Source organism: Rhyacophila brunnea, unplaced genomic scaffold (genome assembly GCF_057557595.1).
Source record: "Rhyacophila brunnea isolate RB1 unplaced genomic scaffold, BYU_Rbru_1.0 scaffold_12, whole genome shotgun sequence".
In the NCBI taxonomy this organism is placed as follows: domain Eukaryota; kingdom Metazoa; phylum Arthropoda; class Insecta; order Trichoptera; family Rhyacophilidae; genus Rhyacophila; species Rhyacophila brunnea.
Genome location: NW_028232774.1, coordinates 21,407,993 through 21,432,088, shown reverse-complemented (window position 1 = coordinate 21,432,088; position 24,096 = coordinate 21,407,993). Strand labels below are relative to the sequence as shown.

The following is a 24,096-nucleotide window of genomic DNA, read 5'->3' as shown; positions in this document are numbered from 1 at the left end:
TTGTACTATTCCATTGGAATCGGTTTTAGCGACTCGAGTGTTATCTTTTAACATTTCTGGATTCTTTGTATAATTTGCCTATGGTAAATATACAATTGACAAATTCTTCTTCTTTCTTTTGCCATATCCGCCTCTTAACTGGAGCATATGGACACCACGCGGCGCCTCCAAGAATCCCTGTCGCTCGCCAGTCTTCTTGCTTCGTTTCAGATCAAACCAGCATCCCGTATTTGTAATTCAGACAATTGACAAATATTATAGTTAATTAAATTAAATTAGTACTGTACCTGAGAGCCAGTGTATCTTATGTCCAGAAAGAATACTTTTGGAAACACATAATTTAAAATTTAAATTTCTTGATATTAATGGAATTGTATCTTTATGGCTTTGGAGATTTCAGGTTTCTGTTATGAATACATATACACAAACAGAGAATTGCCTCTGAAAGATATGTTTATTTATGTAAAAAATCTAAACGTTTGCCGTTTATGGAGTGATTGGATATTGTGGTTTGATTATTATCAGCATTAATACAATAATTTGTGGCCTCATATTGGGAGAGAAGATCGAAGATATCGTCTTATCTAGACTCACCCGAAATAACCATGCAAAATAGTCGAACTAAAAGTCATAAACTCTTCATTCTCAAGCATAGGAAGTATTTCTTCTTGGGATGCAGTTAAGAATTGATTAGGTACTCTATGGTAGACCTCCGACGATGTGTAAATACATGACTGGTGGAGTATTTTTATATTGTAATATTTTTTAAGTCAAGTTTTTAATTCAACAACAACTATTGTTAGGTTAGGTTTAAGATAATAACTCAAGAAATTATGGGTTAGTCAAAGTTTTTAAATTATATTTTATTATACAGAATACATTTCGAATATTAAATAGTATTTATAATATTACTTAAGTACTTTTGGAATAAAGATGAATTTAGTTACATTTACCCCAATATTGGGGTAAGTGTAACAAACTGACTAGTCATCAAAAAATATTAAAATGTCGTATTATAGTAATATATACAGTGGGTTCCTTCTGTACATATTAATTGTAATGCTTTTGTAGATCCTACGGTAAAGTTTTCAACTGTTCAAAACATACATATTCATCATGAACCACGTTGAAATTCATCTCATTGAATTATATGTCACACTTACCCCGACTCACCTTATATTCATATGGCGGCGAATTGTCAACGACATAAGAAACAGACACGCTATGTCACAAAATACACATAAAAAGACAATCTCTAATTGTCACATATTTAGTTTGTTTATTGATTTCACTCTGTGTTACTTTTTGCATTGTTGAGAGATTTTAATAATTATTTTGTATCCCATTTTTATTGTGCGTTAATTTTTAGTTTACTGGATGACCCATTTGGTAGCCATTCTTGAATCTGAAACTAGCAACGTATTTGGCACAATATTATTCTAAAGTTAACCAATGTTAACCTTGTGTGTAGCGTGTTATGAATCTTAAATATTAAACTATAGGTGATGAAAACCAATGGTTATGGACTACTGCAATATGCCGTTATAATATCGAAACAGCCGAATCTGTCCAATTCTGTAATCCTAATCACACTACAGCCAGCGGTACTAATATGCATGATTAATGTTGCCACTAATTATTTTGTGAAAATTCACAAGCTTTATTCGGCACAACTAAAATTTTTTGTGGTTTAACAAGAGATGGCCATTGTTCATAGACCTCTGCCAATAATTATTAATGAAATGTTTTCATAGATGCCTCTCTAAAATCTTGTAATACTGTGAAGGTATAAAATCATTTACAAATGTATTTTGAATTTATATTAATGTATCTTATAGGTAACGTAACCGTATGTTGAACGTAGAAAAAACATTCTTTATAACTTTCTCTCCAGATTTATGGATTGCCACAATGTCGGAGAGTTTACTATACACGGCCGCAATATTGGCCGAAATTGACATGCGGTAGGGCATTGCCGACTGAAGAGAAAGCCGACACATTCACGACTGGTCCTACCTTTCCGTCTCTCCTGTTGTCTATGGATGACCTGTCATTGCCTGTCTTCTATAGAGTGCTCATACCGACCCATCTCTCGTGTTTAATTATATATGAATTAAATGATAAATAATACACTAACATTAATACACCTTCTAAAAATGTAATGCATAGGTCAATGCTATATATTTTTTGGAAATCGATATTAACACTGGTTTTTGTGTGAAGTACTAGTCTGACTTTGACAGCTGATGAATAACAGGAATGCATATTAGTTATAAATAACACTGATAGTTAATATCGTCTCTGTTCTGGCAGAACACACTAACTGGAGAATACTAGTTTTGAGTAATTTGACTTTGAAGTTGTTAACATGTTTGAAATGGTCTATCATGTGAGTTTATTAAGTAATCGTAGAAAGGATGATTTTAAAATAAAGACTGTTTATTTATTATGAAGGTTTCCAGACGGTAAAGTTTGAAATAAGGAAAATTTGCGTATAACTAACTCAATATGTAATTTTTTCGAATTAGTGTCTTCTGCCAGAACAGTGACGATATATTTGTGTAAGAATTTTTTATAATATTTGAAACGAGATAGGGCGAATCAATATGTCAAGCAATCTGGGATCTGATTTTGACAGCTGAAAAGTGGACCACTCGTTGCTTGTGCAAAAAGTTATGTTCATGCTTTATTCAACTAAAGATGGCGGTGGGTAGGGGCATTACCAAAGTGATCGGTAAATTTTGATTTTCATGATGTATTACTGATAGTATATTAAATCGAATATTAAATAGAAATGACACTCTTCAATTGACTTTGATATCTGGTGTTGACAAATGGTTTAAATTCCTTGAACAAAGCATTATAGCGAACTAATTAGTCAACCAGAGACTCAATATAAAATTATATAACGGCTATCAACATGTCTAACATGCATTCTGCATTTTTTTGGATACCTATATTACTCGTGGACCGAATAATCTGGATAGACTTGTAGCTTTCGGTAACCTTTAAAGAATGTGAAGCAAATGGAGACAATCGGCGTGCTGGAGGGACTAAATGAAAAAGCTTACTAGGGGCAGCATCAGTGTTGCCATATTTTTCTATGCTGATTATAGTACAAAGGCGTAAAAATTATAGTATTTCTGAAAAACATATAGTACATGAACATTTTTCGTCTTGAATCCTTTAAAATTATAGTATTTTGGTATATTTGGCGTAAAATTATAGTATTTTACATTTTTCGCGAAATCAAAATTATAGTATTGTACTATAATTATAGTACGGTTGGCATCACTGGGCAGCATTCATTCATCGCATGGAAATAGCCACAATGTCGAACGGACTATGTCATGCGTATGCTCGAGCAAAGGTGCCTTTTAACACTGTTGCTTTTCACTATATTATGTAGACACCCAGGGTTTTTCGTTGTGGTATGCTATTGACTGTACACGAGGTTATGTAGTATCCTAACAAGTATTGTGAAAATTCATTCAACATTCTTGATAATTTAAAAATTCATTCATCGTTATTGATAACACGCACGATGTCTACACATAGCCTCGAGTGTATTAATTTGTACAATTCTGAAATTAACAACCACACATAATTATTATTACACATATTTAAATACAAATTCACTGGCCGCACATCATTCGCTGATGTGATCGCATACGCCGTCATCGATTTTATTATTCCCCGTTAGTTAACGCATTGTTGGGTGAGTCGGTCAGGGGGCCGTTGAGATTGCCGCGGGTCTCCGGTTCAAAGCCCGACCAGGCTGCAGGGCATAGTCGTGCAGAAGGGTTGATAACTCCCCCATCGTTCGCAAGTCGCCGCGAAGCTATTGCATGATTGCATCATCCCTCTGTAATAACGGAATGGTACTCAATCTACTATCCAGCCATGGAGTTTTCATAGGGAACTCATTTAATCGTAAGTAAATAATACTAATTATTTAATTATACGAGATTTTTGTAGTTTTGTTATAGATTTTATTTTATATCAAGATTAATTTAGTTTATTGAAATATTTGTAATCATATTTTATCACTCTCAACTACTATATATCTTATAGCATCAGGTTAGTTCAAAATTTAGAAAATTTAAAACAATAATTATAATATCAATGGACAAGTACTTTTATTGTTATTTTTTTTGTGAACATACATGGTATTGATATCTTAAAATGTCTTTAAAGACGAAACCAATCTTGGAGTAAATAAAAAAAATTTTAACACTGAGTACAAAAAATAAAATAGAAGATATCATAATATTATCTTTGATAAACTATTTTTTATAATAATTATATTCAGTGAATGATACATAAGATTTAAGAATATAATTTTTTTTATTGAACATACATAATTAGTGTTTACCTCGGTGCCGGTTAGAACTCGAACCCGCATCCATCAGAAATCCTGACGTCGGCTATGAATCAATGTAAGTATTACTTATTATTCGTACCGTGATTCAAACTTCCAAAGCTGGTCGTCAATATTAACGAAATTTGATAAACACTTCAGTCGCATGATTTCTGTTAAATTCGTCGTAATTAGGTAGGGTGCAGGTGGTGGCTAAATTGCTAAAGGACATTGGTCCGATCCCAAGGTTTTTTCTAATAAGTATCTATATTTCGAAGGTGTTTCCGAATTATGTATTATATTTATTCGTTTATTTATATACATGTATTTTATAGTACCTATTATGGGCATCGATTTACATTAAAGACTACAATGAAAACAGGAAAAGTTTTTTTCTACTCGGAATTTTATGATGTATACCCAATGATTAGGTAGTGTTTTACAATTAGCATTATCGTGATATCATTGCGAAAACTTATTAAATGACAAATTCCATTGCAATTCTTATTAAAGCTGTTAGCGCAGTCAATTCATGACTAAACGTCATATCATAGCTATGTGCACCTGATCCGAACAAATGGCCCGATTCTCTGCATGCAGACCAGGAATTGGTGCCCCTAGCCGTTAACCCTCATCTAACGGATGCTGGTATAGAATTGGGGTTGAATTGACCTGTATAACACTTACTCAGCTATCCATATGTGTAATTTATATGTGTAGGGGTCAATAATTCGATCAACCTACCTCAATGAGTATATAAGTTTATTAAACTTACATTTAAAATCGGTATATATGCATTGAAAACTATGTATTTATTATGCAGAAGGTTTCGACTCGTCTATTTTGGCGCTTAGTATTTCCAACTGTCATTCACAAAAATTCATGAAAATTCAAGAAGTCAACAAGAATAAAATATATTGAAGGGAAATTGATTGTTCCGCAACTAACAAATTCCTCAAGCTTAAATACATCCAAAAACTAATGAGCTGCGAAACTTGTTCATCAATTAAATAGTGCATTTTTTTTCTTTCTAGATACCTCGCATTTACTATCGAGGTTTCTTAAGGACTTTGGCACGCAAACTACTCTACTTGATGCTAGTCAAATGAAAATTGTGCCGGCTGAGAGAATATGCCTTATGAAAACTATTTTTCTACCCGCATCGGGTATTGCTAATTTGAATTTGGCCAGGGCCTATGAAACCGCCTTGCAAAAACCCTGGAAAATTCTTTGTAGCGCAAGGCAGTGGTGATTCTGATGAATATTTTGTCGTATTCATTGGGAACTGAGGACTGCGATTTGTAGCCGAGTTTTTCCCGTGGTAAAAGAAATGTCGCATATGACTGATATTCTGAGCACATACTTATCCTGTCTTATATGATTGCAGTCACTGGATCTGAAAGGCATGAATCATCATTACATGTCACCATTTATTATTTTTAGATAGTGCATGTTACATTTAATAATTTATAATTCAAAAACATAATATATAACATGTCGTATATAGATGTAAGCACATTGAAAATCGTCTCGACTAGGATATGGTCACAAATCAAAACCAGACGCAGTGTTGCAACTGTCTTTCGTGCGCATATGCGTGACCATACCGGGACAGTGATGTCACGAGACTAGCTGAAACGAATGAAAAAGCAGCTTCCGCATATGCGCCGGTGTGACATTCTGTCCATGTCGAACGAAATTTCTTATATGTGACAAGCTGTCGATAAGCAGATGTTTTTTTCTACCAAAAATAACCCACCGACGCTATGTGCGCCTGTACATTAAGTCACAACTATTTTGTGATGGGCAATAAAATCGATGTGTTCCACTCAAAACGAGTTTCAGTGTGTGATCGGCCTAAGTAGTTTAATGAGGGCACTGAGCCTTGAAGTTTTTCTATTAAGACCCATGATGTTGATTAATTAGATTTTTTTTCATTGAGGTGTGACTACCTATCCCAATATCGTCATGTATGGAATGGGAAGGTATATTATACATGGATATGTTGGTAAATAGTTACGGTATGTATTGACGAGGGGTCCCTTCCCACATAGCAAACACTCATGCGGGTGACATGTACTATCCCCTGGGATGGTGTGGGAAAACACTGGTATATGTTGCCAGGTTCTCAAAGTGTGAAAAGTGATGGTTTCAAATTAAACGTTACAAATACTCGTAACGTAAAGCATGATAATATTCATTAACAGGTGGAAATTTGAGGAATGTTAAATACTTTGCGACTGGAATATCTACATTAACCTAATCCACAATATTAGTGAAGTTTGCAGTTTCACTGACCGTGGCCATGTATGCGACGTGTGAACAAATACCACTTTTTTTAAACAGCTAATTTGAATGAATGGCTAGCTATTAATAATCGTAAACTACTGTTGAGATACCTTCGCATTGTGAAAATTTATATGGTTCATCTTGAAGCAGATGTGGTGATGTACTTATTTTGTACATGTATTTAGGGAGTTTGTGTTTTTCATACCTCCACTATTTAACTAGTATTTATTTGTACAGTAGGTTAAGTAAATGAATAAATATTAATCTACATGAAAGTGTGTTAATTAATGTACAATGGAAGAAGCGTGATTGACAACTTAGTGTTGTTTACACGGTTTTTGTCTTTGATAATTTTTGAGTGTTACCTGCTGGGTACATTTTTTTAAATTAAATTTATTTATTTACATTAGTGGATATTATACATTACAATTCTAATACGTTTGCAATACGCCATGAAACATACGAGGAAAACAATGTAAAATAATCACTTGGTAGGTCTTCTGGGCTGAAAACGACTGTCCCCAAGTGTTCAAACGTGTGCAAATCGTGACATAAAAATAATGTTATTAAACAATACGCTCAAGCCAGTATACGTGAGTGTGTTTATGTTTAAAAATCTGTTTTTCACATCTCTTGTGATTGCAAGCAAATACGTCGATAAAGGGATAGAGGGCGAACGTTGACAAGGTGTAGTGACCAAATTAAGGAATTTACTGGAAACTTATAGCATCAAGCACAAGGCTTGCAGTTGATAGTTAAAATTGGAGAAAGTTTATACATAATCCCATGATCTTCAGACAAGAGAATGATGACGAGGAAGAGATAAGCAAGCAATGGCGGGGACGGTCCCGTTGCCCCCTAATTAACTGGATTATGATATTCAATAATTGAGGTTCCCATTTTGACAATTGCTGGTCTATAATCATGCGAGGTAGGCAGCGGACAGGTCAAGCGGCCCGCGGGCAGTGTGGTACGCGTGAGAGGGCGACCGGGAGTGATGCGTGCGTGCGGGGGTGCCAGGGGGCCGCTGGGTCGATATCCGGCCTGGGAGCACGCACTGCGCCTCTCCAGCCGGGCCCCAGTTTTGGAACCAGGCTGTTTAATTGATCGCGGAGACGCCATTCTTCGTCTTCTGGATTCTCACCATTCCAGTGGGTGCTAACTGGAAATTTGATAGTGATCATTTTCCATATTTCGCAATTGCTAGATGTTGTCAACTTGTTGGTAATTATTCAAAAAGTTTAAGGTTTTGACTATAACTATAACGAATCATATTATGATTCCAACATTTAACATCAGTTCCAGAACGATTTTTAGCGTGGTATAATTGTTAAATATAGAAAAAAATAATACTACAGTGGTGCAGCTTACAAAAAATGAAGGTGCGCATAATCGATTTCTTATCTGTGTATTTTTCAATACACATGTTCACTATCGCCGACAGTGTTTAGATCGCCCATATTGTTTAAAATTTTCTCGCTTAGTATTTGTGTCGCCTGATGAAGATTTCAATCGGTTATGATAATAATCTGTGTCAGTTGGTCTATTCTATACTTATCGACCGCTAAAGTGATAAAGTGATAAAATATTATCAAACTTAGGGTAGGTTTGTATCAAAGTATTGGGGATTGTAACAATTACAATAATTTGGTTGTAATTGTTGCAATAAGTGCTATATTTTAACAGCACCTCTCTTGGCTGTGATAAAATTTAGAGCGAGATAGACAGTTTTGTCTGTTTAGACGGCTAACTTATTGTAACAATTATAATACCTCAATACAAATATGTAATAAATACTATCACTTTATCACTTTAGCGGTCGATAGTTGCCTTGTATATAGAATATACCCGCAGATATGAAACAACATATTTGCATTTAAGACACACAATTAAACCAAAACATAAAACAACTATTCTTATATTAAGATGTCTGTTTAGACAAATTTAATATTTTCGTTATCAGACGAATACATAAAAGAATATGGCTTAAAAATTAATTCTACCTACATTGCTATAAAGGTGCATTTAATTATAAACTCGTGTTCATGTCTTTGACTTATTATGATGACGAGCCTAATATTGAGGTTTTATATCGAATGATAGGTATATCCTCCATAATTCAATGTTCCACAAGACTGTTAATTTTGTGCCATTGGATTGTCCCATTAGCAACGTTCCAAGATCTTGGTTGGAATGTACTAGGTATACGAGATCCCTAATTAGACCCCTAATTAAATAATAATTACAAGATAAAAACAATTTTTTATATACAACGTTTTTAAATTTTCTGTTTAATTATTATGCTCAAACTTGTACTTGATATGAAGTAAATAAAAAACAAACAAAGAAACAAACAAATGTAAAATACTGAAATGTCATTTTGATTTCCATAGTAACGACGTATATATTAATAATTTAGTTGCTAGGACTACCCACTTAGCAACCAATAATAGTGGATTGGATTACGGATTTCTTCCGAAAGTAAGTAAAATAAAGTTCCGAAATACGAAGTATTAAAAGAATGCATTGGCATCGTGTTCTGATATATTCTAAAAGTTTCAAATGTCTAGCTAGTCGGGAAGATAGTTAAAAATCGATTGCAAGATTTGTGCTGGATAAACATTCTGGGCAAATAAGAATACGAGCTAATAAAAACGTTGTAAAAAGAGGCCTATTCGCTCCTTTCACTTTCTCATTGTAGTCATTTTTTGTTTTCTATATTTTTCGTCTTATTACGAACATTTACGTTATGTAACTTTATTTATCGATATTACCTATTAAAACGACTGCGTGACCTATTCGGGGAGTGAATTAATTTAATATTCTTATTATGCCCAATTCAGTATTATTATCTAACTTGAACATACAATATTAAAATTCAGGTGGCCAGTATAGGAAACTGTGGACCTTGCACTATCCTCCCACATATGTAGTTACTTTGTGCATTGGATAAATAGATTGGTGCATTGGACGCAACTATCCCGGGTGGCGAGTGCCTAATCCTGAATCCCGAAATCAACTGCTGCTAATTATTAGATTTATGGCTCGAATGCAAACGGGTATTGAAGGCCTTCCCATAAAATTTGAGTTCTACACACAATATTTTTTCGAATTACGAATGACGTCTACTGTAGTGGTAACTCATAGCTGGTGGATAGTTTGCGCCGTAAACTGTACGATTATTATTAAATGTCTGCGTCTGTATTTTTTTTTGCTAGTCGTATATGAAAATACATAGTATCATGCAATAAATTAACGAAAAATAATTTAATTAAAATCTATCTTACCTATCGTAATTTCATTATCCAATCTAAGGGAACTAGTAAAATATGTTGATAAAAATACTTAAAAACGATTCGTCCGTGTATTTCGGTTTAGGGAATCCAATCCCGAGCCAAAATCTTGATCCCGGGATTGGCTTTTTTTGCAATAGTTAATATAAATATTTTATATACACAAATAATGTTGATAAAATTGGTCAAAAATAAATCGAGTATAATTTATACTCTTTAAGACATTTATTGTTAATATTGTGTAAGTTCAATCTATGTGTACTTGCCAGACCCAGGATTCGAACCTAGGACACACGGCGTTATAGTCCAAGTGGATGACATCCATTTCTCGTAAAAAACAAAATTTGTCAATACAAACCTCTATCTACTCTGTGGAGGCCCATATGATCCTATTAGGATCGGACATGGTCGAAAGAAGAAAAGAAGTTCAATCTTGGAAATACGTAGGTGTAATGGAGTAAATAATATTGTTATATAAATAATAATGACGTGAAAGTAAAACAGTTTTATTTGTTTATGAAAAGATAATATAATAAGATTATTTCTAATGTATTTACCTATATGTTATTAAAAGTATTTTTTCTGTTATATTTTCTTTTTTATTTTATTTTCCATAAAAATCAATCCCGAAAGTTTCGGGATTATGTTTACCAATCCCGGGATTCATAGGTATCGAAAATAGTTCGGGATCCCGGGATTGGAATCCCTACTTCGGTTCGGAATTTCGGGTTCGGAAAAACCCTGCTGTACCGAGGGCGCCGTGAACCGATAAAGTTTGGTAACCCTTGAGTAGTCTTTGTTTGACTCTAATCTACTGAAAACCAGAGTTCAAAATAATTCTAATAAAATAATATAATATGTAAAGGCAATTGTCCTTTATCCATGACGGTTAAATAGATCGTTTCAAAATGTCATAAAATGGGTTCTTTTTAAATTTAGATATTTTTCCCAGTTTAATTGTATTGTATTATGTGATATTATCTACTTAAGGGGGGACATGCTCAGCGCAGGTAAAAATGGAGCATTTATGGTATTTTTAAAGCATTATCCTGGACATTCCTTTAACGATGACTGCATAAAGTATTTTTATTACATAAAATAGTATGCTTTTAAACCTCTCGCTCTAATGTTTTAGAATATGGTCATATTTCAGTATATATCCATGTGCAGTGGTGTTAAGATATTTTATATTAATTAATTTTTAAACGCATTTATAAAACCATTAGTATAATTTATGTCGACGTTATTATAGTGAAATATTTACGATAAAAATTTATATTGATAATCTCTGTGTCTCAAATTTGACAAGAATTAGGCATTTTATTATTCAAAAAATGAGCAAGATTAACACATTTGAAGATAATTCTAAAGATACTAATTATAAGCTATATCTTTGACCATTCAAGTGTGATAAACATTCTTTTGGCATTTCCCAGTGGTTAAGCTACAACATACGGGCGTAGCCATAAATTGACAAACTATAACTGAAGTAGGGAGTAAAATGATGTTAACGCCCGTGTTTGAACATGTACCTAACAAAAAAAAATATTTTGTTTTAAACGTTACATGTTCACATTTACCTTACCAAAGTTACCTATTTTTCAGTAGGTCTTGATAGTTTAATTGAAATATGTACTTATGTTTTTATAATTAAGTATTGAATAGAACAGATTATCATCAGTTGTACAGTTATGTTTTTCCTTCTTCATAGTTCCTTTTCTCGTATTCTGTTAAAACTTTGGATGATAGCTTCACCTTGTATACAGCTATCCTGAAGTGGGTACTTAGGTTGAATACATCCATGAATATGCCCCAGACGTCAGATTCGTGTTCTTCTTCCAAGGCTTCTTTTTTCTTGAACGTTCCTCTGCAGTCAGTACATTAAAAGAGTTTTTCACAATTTTTTTCTTTTTTCGTTTCAGGAATCATTGCACCCCGACCCAGCCGACATAACGGACGATGATCACTTCTCAGGTAAATATTAATTCATTTGAAATATACCGTCTTTCCCACCACAATGTTTCGGTTTTCTATTTTAACACACAAGGTATAATCTTCAAAGAATGATAGCTGTCGAAAGACCTACATTATGAACCATTGTTCAGGATTACTTTGTGTTAAATGAATTATGTAATAACCAATACATTTTATTGTATAATTATGATATTTAAAAATTAATTTTGAATGCTTCATTCCTCGTATCATAAAATGATAAAACTTATGTGATTTACAGTGGACTTATATAATTCTGTACAAAATGCACCCAATTCAACGATACACGTACGATACAGTATCGTAATATGTACTTCAAAATCAGTTGTTCTCTTTTATTTTATTTATCTATAAATAAGTACGTTTTTTTTGTATAGATATATTCAATATTACATAGCTCATAATTCGGTCAAAGCAAAAAAAAAACGTACACAAATCATTATTAACATATTATATGGATATCATAACATAACCTCTATGAATTTACGAAACTGAGAGCATCAACGTGCATATTATTCAATATAATTGGAATCAATTGTTTTCCGATGTTTTTTTTATTATAAGTTAAAGGGTTTACTTTGAAATTCATAACTCATTTATATTTTATATGTCGCCTGATTCGATAGCGGACATATCTACAACGCAGCCAAATTATTATAGATTATTCATCATTACATTTTTTTTTGTGTCAGTACTGATGAAAATCCCGACATAGCAAATCCCCGAAATAATAAATTTTAAATTCTTTAAACTAAATTAGTATTGAGTTGGCAAATTATAATTAGAATTCAGAACATATTATAACTGAGAGTTTTTTTGTGGCGTTTAATCTTAGAAGTCAATTAACAAGGTATAAAAAGAGTAAAACTTAAAAAAATATTTCGATAACGGTGACCAAGACCAAGACCAATTCCCGTGTTACCTTATATAGAGTACAGGCAAAGTTAACACCGATGTAATAACGAAATCAACCAAATATCCTCACAACATTGTTCGGGATTTCGACATATTGTTAGGATTTAACTGTTAAATGATCCTGAAATAATCCTGACCTAGACAGGTCATCTAACCCAAAATTTTGTCACGTTTGAATAAAACTACATTTGTATTTTTATATTAAGCTGACATCTCAAAGTGAACCAAAGATAAATGGAAGAATAACATCCTTCAATTTTAGTTGCCAGCTTACACATTTTGAGAAATTCATTGCATACCATTCATCGTTCATTTCTTATTTTTATTTTATTGTCAAAATTGAAAGTTAAAACTGACTTACCGCGAAACACCTGATTGTTTAAATCGACAGGTAGTCAACTAAAAGACGCCGATAAGCTGAAACTGATGATCCTTGCGTGGAACATTCACAGCCAGAATCGAGGTAAAAATAACAAGAAAACATAATAAATTAAAAAACAAAAAATATTTTTCTTTTCTTTTTTAAAGTGTGTTTGTGATATTGTGTGCTAGTTTATTTTTATACCGTTTTTTTTCATTCCTGGATCACAAGATAATTGAATAGTTTAGTTACTTGTTTATTATTTAGTAGGATTAACAGGTGCATGATGTATCTTTAAAAAACAATTCAAATTTTTCTTTAAATATCAATTTTATATCAATTAATGAGATTTTTTCGTGGTTTTAATTTTCATATTTTAATTCAACTTTTTTATATTTCACGTGGAATTGTATCCTTATTTTTAAATTAGTGTCCAATATCATTTTTTTTCATTTGCGCAGCAATGTATAAAACTAGAAAAAATCTTTAAAAAAATAGTTAATAAAACGCCTTTTCAACAAACCATAAAATAGGTATAATAGTTGAATATTATATTTTAATTCGAATTATATTTTCTGTTGACGCATTGGCTTGAGAGTATTTAATTATTATAGTAATAACTAACTCAATCCTCCAAATCTTAATATTAATAGATCTTGAAATTTTCTAGTTCATAATAAGATAAGGATCTTAAGTAATTTTATAATAGAATGCTGGAAAGTCAAAAAGGCATTTCAATTGTTAATAAATGTTTATTTAATACTAGTTAGATAGAGTAGTATGGGTAATTCCGAAGATAACCAGGAATGAAAATTTATTTTGAATTTGGTATTTTGGTAGTTTTAGTTTGTAAATAATTGGTTTTGAGAGTTCTGTAAATACTTTGAGATTTTTGTATGTTGTGCTTTGTGAGGTATTTGTAATTTTTTTTTTTTTTTGTTGAGATATTATATTTTACTGGAGTTTTGTGCGGTAAAGTTCCCGAAAGAATCATCAGTGGCAGTTCGTCATAATGTGTAATATATTGTTTTATATCTACAATTTACTTATATCTTCATACCCGCTCATAGAAGCAGATGGAATTATTGGATAACAGTGGCAAAGACTTGGTATTAATTTATTTCTAATGTTTATCTGACTTTTAAATTTTATTTTACTGTTTAAATTTAATACTGTTTAAGTTTAATTTTAAATTTTACTGGAGACAGCGTGAACAAACATATTATATATAATTTCAATGAGAATATTCATCTGTAATAAATTGTCACCGTAACAAAAATATCACTATTTGGTATTCCTGATTTTCTTGGTTTAAATGCTAAACTTTTTTGTGTGTATTTTTAAATCGATTGATTTAATTATGTATTGTGGAAAAAACCTTGCCGGAAAACCATTTTACATCTTGATATGTTTGTGAAAAATGTGAGTGACAAATAATAACGAATATCTGTCACAGATTCAACTGTGTTTGGTTTTATACATAATTAGAAACAATCTCGGAAACTTTGATACATATTAGAAAAAAAATCAATTTAAGCAAATGAACACCCATCATAACTAGGGAATGAAATACCGATATTCCTATAACCGGGATCCCGCTATTCATTAATACCGAAATAGCGTTTCTTGAAATCTAAAATACTGGATTTTTTGATATTGAGAAAGTAGACAAATTAAAAATAATATATTTTAAAATTTAAATGATCGAATCACGCGATAAACGTGAAATAAAAATAAAAAACGTACAGAACATTATATTACTTATATGCTTTGGGCAGAAAACTCTCGACTTTGATTTTTGACGAAATTTAGTTGTAGCTATCCTAAAAATCCTGTCGATTTTAATTTATAGATGGAATTCTATTTTATTTTGTGTAGAAAAATGATGGCAAAGAAAGTCCTGACACGTTTTGAATGAATACCGGTATTCAATGTGTAGTACCGAAAACCGGTATTGATATTTTATTGGATATTGTAATCCTTAATCACAACCGGGGAAAGCAACTATAACAATTAAGCAACCAGCTCGAAACTGTTTATGCAGAAGTTTCATATAGCATTTAAGATGTTTCCAACAATATTGACAACAATTTTGTAAATTTAAATGAAATCTAATATCGAATAATATATATATTTCCGAAGTTGTTTCAATGAAGAATGATACTAATATTTTGCATTTGTATATTTTTTAAATTACTCATTAATTAAAGTATCTAAACCGCCTTAGAATTGAGCACCTAATTAATTTTGTAATATTATTCACTTTTGTCAATACTTACTACTCAACTGAAGTGTTTAATTAAAAATTTCCTTTAAAATGTCAGGTGCATTTAATATTCTTATTTATGCGCACAATGTCCGTTGTAAAGGCAAAGGAGTACGCCCAAGGGTCCGCGAAAGGTCAAGAACGTCGAGTTTTCGCCTCGAAATTATTAGTGACCAGTAGCAATTATTTAATAACATGCTCTGTCACTGGACAACAGTGTTAGTACATAGTACCTATATCATATTACGACCATTTTCATAATGAAGTATCAATTTACTGTCACAAAATACTATCTGTATATTACAAACATGATGAAAAAAACCTTTTTTCTCTGCAGATATAACTTTTGTGCTATAAGATAAAGCTAAAAAAGCGTTACAACATATAGTGATTAAATTAGCTACAAATTCAGTTGAAGGAGATTCACACTTGTCATATTATGAGACAAATTTTCTTCATAAGCCTAAAATAAACTCATTTATACAATATTATTATTTACTCGTAAATAAACATTTAAGTAACGTTGCAAATAACAGTATATACCTACGCAAATAACCAAAGCAAAATTAAAAATTACAATATGTAAGTTAGTAACCACAGCAAGACGTCGACAGCAGACTGCATTTTTTTGAAGAAACCACGAAACTCGGAAAACTCTTAAAAAAAACCTCTTTGGGAAGTGGCCAAAGTTTTCACTAAACTCGTAATGATCAAATTAAATTACTATTGTCATTCCGCAATGGGTTATGTTAACATATTTTTGGATAAATGATAACATATTATGGAAAAAACGATATGCGTCTTTTACCAGACGCGGGATAAGAACCATGGTTTCACAGGCAGGCACTCTGGGATTGCTCCACTATGGGCCACGTCCATTATATTTGTTGTAGGTACAGTACAGTTATTGCACATACGTAAAACTTGCTCCAGTGGCTACAATATAATATATTATATTTGTCTTGACTTATCTGTCACACACACAGATTGTATCTTTGTCTGCGCATTGAACACGTTAACGTTAACGCATTTAGCGCATTGACTTTAATGTTGACAGCTTGCACTTATTTCTGGTTTTGATTTATAGCAGAATGCTTCGTTTGGCAGAATAAACCTCTCTTCAACATCGATTGAACGCATTATTTTCTATTCACTTTTTACTCAATTATTTATCATTTTTTAGTATTATGGCCAAATATAATCTCCATCATGTACAGCCATTGTTTTATAAAAGTTGGAACTTAACTTATTATAGGTATATTATAAGTGCGGTGTCAACGGTAAAACGAAACTGGGAAGGTGCGGTCGGTTCAGTCCTCGAAATGGAAAAATTTACGAACCGGAGCGCTCGACAGTTTTCTGAAGATTTTTACATAGTAAAGTTATCAAAGTTTATGTGTTTTTTTTCATAAAAACAAGTGTGTTAGATTTTATATAATATGGTCTATCCAGTTCAGACGGTCAAATTATTTATTTCACGACACGGAGCGATAATTTTACCGATTTTACGAACAGGAACGGCGCTCCGGTGCGTTCCGGTCCATTTCGAGCCCTGAGTCGGTTACTTTATAATAAAATAGGCGATTAAATAAATGTCAAACGTTACCGATTCAGCCGTCAATTAAAATTTACAATTGCGCCCCACGTAACGCCACTGCTTCTCAAACACTTTAAAAATTAAGAACCCTTCTTCTTCATTCCTGTTGTATATTTTTTGTATTCTAGAAAAAAAAAACTACCGAATGCACAACTATCACTATCCATGCTAATAATATAAATGATTTGAAACCGTCACAAGTTATAAGTTAAACCAGTGAAGTTTCCAGATTTTTTATTATTTTGATTACATGCAATGAAAGAAATGTACAAACATATATGAGTATTTAATCATTTAATGGATTGAATTGTATTTAGATACAAAATGTATAGAAAAGAAACAGTACTATTTTATCAGTTAAGTATGTGATTTTGGTGAAAATGAAAGACTGTTAATAATTACCCCTATCCGTGTTACTTATCCACTGGATTGTGTACCTTGTGTCTTTCCTCTAGTTTCTGGGCATCACCAAGCGGCTCCAATCTTCCTTCACGCATTTCCATATATAAATTAATAAACAATATAGCCGCAAAATTGTCAGTAGGGAAGTTGAATAAATGATCTATCTTAAAATTTTCGAGTGGTAATAATATAACAAATGTTGTTACTAATCTTCTATTCTTCTCATGATTGAGGATCATGACCACCCTGAAATTCATCGTCATCTTCTGAGCGACCAAGACTCTCCATCCATCTAAGTAATCTGCTTCTCTTGGGGCAGAGTGAAGGTTGGTCAAACTAAGCTCCGTCGCTCCAGCGCGCCGATGCTCTTCCTCTGCTTTGCGTTCTCGCGGACGGTTCTTGCGGACGGCTACGCAAAACTACCAGTCTCTCGAGGTTATCCGGTCCGCGCCGAATATTATGTCATGAAAATTACAGAATGCGTCTAACTGTCGAGACTCGTTCCTTTATCTAGAGTTTCTAGATGATTGACAGATTCGTCCTTATGCTCTGTCCAATAATAACTACATATAAACTATTCGGCCCCAACACCACATTTCGAAGACAACAATCGCCTTTCACTCCCTTGCCCTCATGGTCCACGATACCACACAAAAATATGCAGAACACAAAATGTTTGCACAAGTATAATTTTTTATCATTGTTTAATTTAGTTACTATTTCCTCCCGCTCCTTCGTGGAACTCACGGTTTTAGAAGTACTGTTTTTTAAAACATCTTGCACACCAATATTATACATTTTCTATATTTATTATTCATGAATAATTGTTATAAACTAAACAACGACAATGTATTAATTATTTAAGAGTAGGTACATTGTAAATATAGAATCGTGTAGAATAAATAATAATATTATAATGTACCTAAACACTGGACACAACGCTGCCAACATTCCTGTCATAGCAAGATAATAATTAATATAACAATTAACAACTTCTTTAATAATTATATAATTATTTATAACGTTGGTATTACTGCACAGAAGAAAAAAAAGTTTGCCATGTTTTGGTCCACAAACTGTGTCTTGAGAAAACAACCTCTTAGAGAAAATTATACACCGGATATATTTTGTTTGTGTCCGTGATATAAGTTGGCATTAACTCGGTGTGTTTAGTTACTACAGAAATCCCCGGAATGTATAACAACTATTACTTAAAGACGTAATTGTTTGGTAATTAGCTCTATAATCCGATGCGGATCTTGACTGCTTCATAAAGAGGTTTCTTAACTAATTTTATTTTACGAGGAATATGTGTTAGCCACTTGCCTACCTATTAGAACCATACCCTAGTTTCCAAACACTTAAAAAGATGTATTTTTTTCATACCCACGAATTTGTAAGCAGACACGCTACCGTTCGGCCATTGCGGAAAAAAATTCTATAAATACCTAACTAAAAGGTAAATAAATCGTCTTACATTCGGAATACACAGAAAATTGGACAAGGCCAAAATTAAAACAAAGTTAATGAAGAAAATTCTTCTTATATGTAAAGCTTTTTATATATGAAAATCAAGTTGATCGTTACTTAATGTAGTGATTATATCAGCTACAATTCATTTGACGAACACGTTTCAGACATGTGTTCTGGAATTAATTTTTCAGGGGCGTACTGTGGATATAAACGGCATTAATATAATAGAGAACTATTTTTTATACACTGGACAATCATTATTTGGGTAAAACTGTAAGTAACAGTGGGTAGGTAAGTTACAAAAGCAAGTAACTGTTGTCAACAGTAGATCGCAATTTTTATTATTATATACAAACAATGCTGGAATATTATATTAATTAAATTTAATATATTTATGGAAGTACATTATAAAATGATTATTTTATTCTCTTCTGCTGTATTCTAGTTATTTTAGGATGAGCATGACAATGCACATCTGAACTAATCTCAAGTGTCATCCATGGATTTTCCTACTTTCACTGGATTTTGAATTAATTAATTTAAAAAATGAAGTCCAGATAATAATTCTGATTTGTGTCACTTGTTCCAGGTCGCAACGGAGAAGCATCGGAAGGCGTCGGTGTGGGCGGTGATGCCAACATGGCGGAGCTGTGGGCTTCGTATCACTCCGCTCTCGGACTGGCTGGATCGGGGAGGAGGAACACCAGAGACCAGCCGGTTAGTTGGAAGGTCGTGTCGGACCGGGGACAAATTGCTTACTTTCTTAAATTCCATCTTCATAAACGTCATAATATAATATATAATACACACTACCAGTGAATATCCATAATATCGACTTTAGAACGGAAAAAAGGAGTAACCCTCAGTTTTTTTCAAAATAGGATTTATTGCATAATAACGTTGTATACGACTAAATACACATTATGTCCAAAGGATATAAGCTGCAAATGCCGATTTATTATCTAAATAATTTAGCTGGCAATTAAAAATGAAAGAAATAAGTGACATGGGAAAAACGACTTAACCATCATTTTTGTTGGTTTTTTTTAATTAACCCAATAGTTAATAACAGATTAGGGATACAGAAACTACATTATCAATAATTATCATGCATTCCAAGGTGATGTCTATTTTGTATTTTAACTTTGATCGAAAACCATGACAAAAACGTTTTTGTGGCTCCTGTAAAATGATTTGTGTTGATTACGTCGTTTTTCCTTTCCATAGTCGATATGAAATGTTGAGGGACCCCAACGTTCACTCTAAGGCAGACGGGTAATTACGTAGAACACTTTTCTCTGGGTAGCCTTATTTCAATCATGGTTTTTACTCTCTAATACTGGTACGTCTCCACACAATTTTTGCATTTTCACTGCGCTGCGTTGGTAAAATGTTCCAAGAAAATGTAAAAACGTGATTACTAAAATATAAGTGATTTTTGACAGTGTATCACTTATTCTATTCTATATCTATTATCACTAATCTTTGATAATAGCCAATATAGAGGTTCACATTCCTGTGAAAATGATAGCTACCTATATTTTTTATAATGCATAATATTATCTAGAAATGCAATAAAAGTAATTTACTCAAAAATTACTTGTAGGTATCTACTATGTATATATTTGGGACAGCCAATATACCGTGACATAACTAACGAGGAACGCCCTTCAAAGTTGTGCTAGGTGCATCATAGGAAGAACTCCTGAGACCCTGCGTGTACCATTATACATAGAGTGTGCAGGATTTCTAGTTTGACAGTGTTCATTATTCTTGGATTAAGCCGTATTGTCTCTTCATATTAACCAACATAAAGCGGTCGTCGTATTCCAATGCGTAGTGCACCGCCTTCTGATTCAGGGCTCCGGGTTCTATTCCCGGTTAGGTCACAATATTTTTCACGAATTTTCTCAAAGTCTATGTGTTTCTTTGATTACTTCACTGCTATTACTGTACTCTTGTTTCACTACTATCATAGGGCCTCGTGGCCTGTTGTTGTAGTGTTAAAAACACTATTTAAAAAATACGTATTCGTAAAAATCAATTTTTGTAAAGAAGTCTTTCAATGGCCAACTTTTATGTCAATAATATGCAATCTCTGAAGTTGAGACTTGACGAAAATTGAACTATAAATCTTCAAAATCGATTGATACTTTTAACTAAGTAGCCTATTTTCTTGCTACACCTAATTTTAAATATTAATAAATATTTTTTTCTTTCCTTGTGCCTTTTACATTGTCATGCTTATGTGTATAAAAATTGAATAGGTTAGAAATTATTTTTAAATCGTCTGTTTTAGGGAAGATAGAAAATGCGAACATGTAATAATTTCATAAAAACAAACCTACTGCCACCGTTGATTAATAATATGTATTATGAATGTATCGTTACAGAGTCCTGTGCTCCTGGGAGCCGGTGGCACAGAACCAGGCGGTCTCCACGATGAGACCTCTTCGTCAGCAGGCAACGGAAAAGAAGATGATGATGCGCTCGGTTCAGATGATGAGAGCGACGAAAGACTGGACCCCCAGCAGCACGACCCAGAGAGGTTGAAGGCATTTAATGTGAGTGGACTATCTTACCCTTTATTAGCCATATTATTATGCATTAAGAGGCTACCATAAGGCTAACCTAACCTAATTGTGTATACAATCCTTTGATTTTCAATTGGTTACTTTTACAATGACGCTGTAAATATCTGTTTTCAATGTGTACCTTTATATAGATTCAATTGGGTCTAAAACTGTAAGCTTAGGATTGGCTCATTGTATGAAACAGCTGATAACCTCAACTCGAAGAATTAATATTGTTTCTCACCATTTAAATTTCACATGTGATCCTTCCCACACCACAAAGTAGACATGCGTTACTCTCATAATAGGTAACGTATGTGTATGAATGTGTGATATGTGTATGTTGCTATAACATGGAATCAATTAAGCAATCATTTTCCGTTAATCATAAAATTGAATCAAGTATTTAATTATTCCAGATGTTTGTCCGCCTGTTCGTTGACGAGAATCTCGACCGAATAGTCCCGATCTCGAAACAGCCAAAGGAAAAGATTCAGGCCATCATCGACTCCTGCACCAGACAGTTTCCAGAATTCGCGGAGAGGGCGAGGAAACGTATCAGGACCTACCTCAAGAGTTGCCGGAGAAATAAGAAAGTCAGAGGAGAGACGCCGCAAGGAAATAGCGCGACGACACCTGCCTGGGATGCGACAGTATGCATTTATTTTATACTTAATTTACCTATTTTCCTGCAGTCTTGCTTTTCATAACTGAACGTCGTAGTTCTAATAATGATTGTCTTTATATCAAATTTTATAAACAGGCAATCTTAATTCAATGCACTGGTTCTTCATGGTTACAGTGATAGATTTTTGCTCTTCCCTTACCGCAGACATTACGTACATAGTTGAAGTCAGATGTTATTTATCTTTGTATGCCGACACATTTCTTCACGCCAAGTTAAAAATCAACTGTCTTTTTGGAATGGATTGAGTTTTGAATATCCAGTATTGGATGAATAATATCTTTTATTGAGTACTCAAACCAGCGAATCTTGGTTCCTTTTGCAGTGATATATCTACCTCTATGAAACTCTTTTCACGGCGGTAGCTGTAATAAAAATAAAATATCGCACAAAAACAATAGTGTGAAAGAAGAAATGATGGAAGGTAGGTAGGTGTAATCCGTATCAAATTATATGATTCCAGAAAGGATGTGTTGAACATCCTACTAATTGCTGTTTCTATGGCGCCGTGTAGGCAGTTATTTATCCTGAAAATATTGTGAATTGATAAAATTTGATGTGCTTTTATCAGATTCGTCCAACGCCAGCCCACCTGACGTCGGTGCAAGCAGAGCAGATCCTCGCGCAAGCCTGTGAAAACGAAAGCCACAACGCCAAGAGGATGAGACTCGGCCTGGAACCAGTCAGCCAACCGATGCCCACTTCCAATCCTGGCAGCGTGAGTCGAAAAGTCATTTCATTATATTGATACTCCTTAGCGATAGTGCTCATAGAACGCGTCGAGTGGGCGAAGTCGGCGTATGAAGCGTTTAGTCATAACCATAATCACACGTCTCTTCCCGCGCATTACTCTTCACCTATGTAATAAGCGGCCCAAGCAGCACAAAATAATTATTTTTACAGCGTCTCTCATAACAAAGCAATAAAAATATTATATTATTTCGGGGCTTGTAATTTATATTTACGACAACATTATTCAACCAGCGAAATATAGGACACGGAACAAAGAGTTCCCTGTTATTAAATAATTGCTTTTCGCCCGTCGATCGACGACGCCTCGAGCAGCGTAATTTTGGTAGCCGTGTTCAATGAATGGACTTCTTTGTATTTTCATTAAATCGTATCGCCGAGAAGCGAAAAACGGTGACTCATGCGGCAGGCGGGGCGCAAGGCATCGTCAAGTCCAGTGGGCGCTGGCGTATTTGATTATGTTGTATTTTTGATGATTTACGCGCCACTTGTAGAAATTTTGCGCGAGCGCCGCACTCGCTGCGTCAATGGGCTTTATGCCTTACAGTAATATTAATAATAATTTGGGACTATTAAAAGATTATCTGTATTTTGTATTGTTGAGTAACAGAGATTTTTCTTTTACTTTGTTATAGAAAATATACTATTATGCCTAGTCTAGACTAAGATAATATATATTATGTACTTGAATAAATGAACATTGTATAAAAACTGGTAACAAACATTTCGTTAAGAACTTTTAAAATGTTTTGTTCATGTTATTGTACTCAGCCGTATTTTAATCTTGACTAGGCACTGGGAAATGAATGCTGTAGTTGTTGACGAAAAATCTATTTCAGACATTTTTATGGTAGTGCAGCTTTAGCAAATAAATCTTGGACCACAAAAGTGTGAGTTGTATTTGCCACCACAGAACAGATTCCGATCATGTCCGATCCTAATAAGATCATATGGGCCTCCACAGAGTGGAGGTTTGTGTCGACAGAATTTGTTTTTACGAGAAATAGATGTCAGCCACTTGCTCAACCTATTAGGTCCATACTCTGACTCATACACAAATTGAAAAACAGTATGTGTACTTTCCAGAGCCAGGATTCAATCTCAGGACAGAACAGATTAGTAAGATAGAAATTACGAAAG

General features: G+C 33.4%; 1 protein-coding gene across 1 annotated transcript in view; it reads left to right on the top strand.

Moving 5' to 3' along the window:
* LOC147077908 (uncharacterized) overlaps window positions 1-24,096 on the top strand; it is a 60,576-nt gene that overhangs the window by 32,652 nt on the left and 3,828 nt on the right. Inside the window, exons 3-7 of the mRNA XM_085960948.1 lie at window positions 11,865-11,916; window positions 19,538-19,665; window positions 21,342-21,512; window positions 21,941-22,174; window positions 22,778-22,924. Coding sequence (XP_085817074.1) covers window positions 11,865-11,916; window positions 19,538-19,665; window positions 21,342-21,512; window positions 21,941-22,174; window positions 22,778-22,924 — 732 coding nt within the window. The remainder of the gene's footprint in view (window positions 1-11,864; window positions 11,917-19,537; window positions 19,666-21,341; window positions 21,513-21,940; window positions 22,175-22,777; window positions 22,925-24,096) is intronic.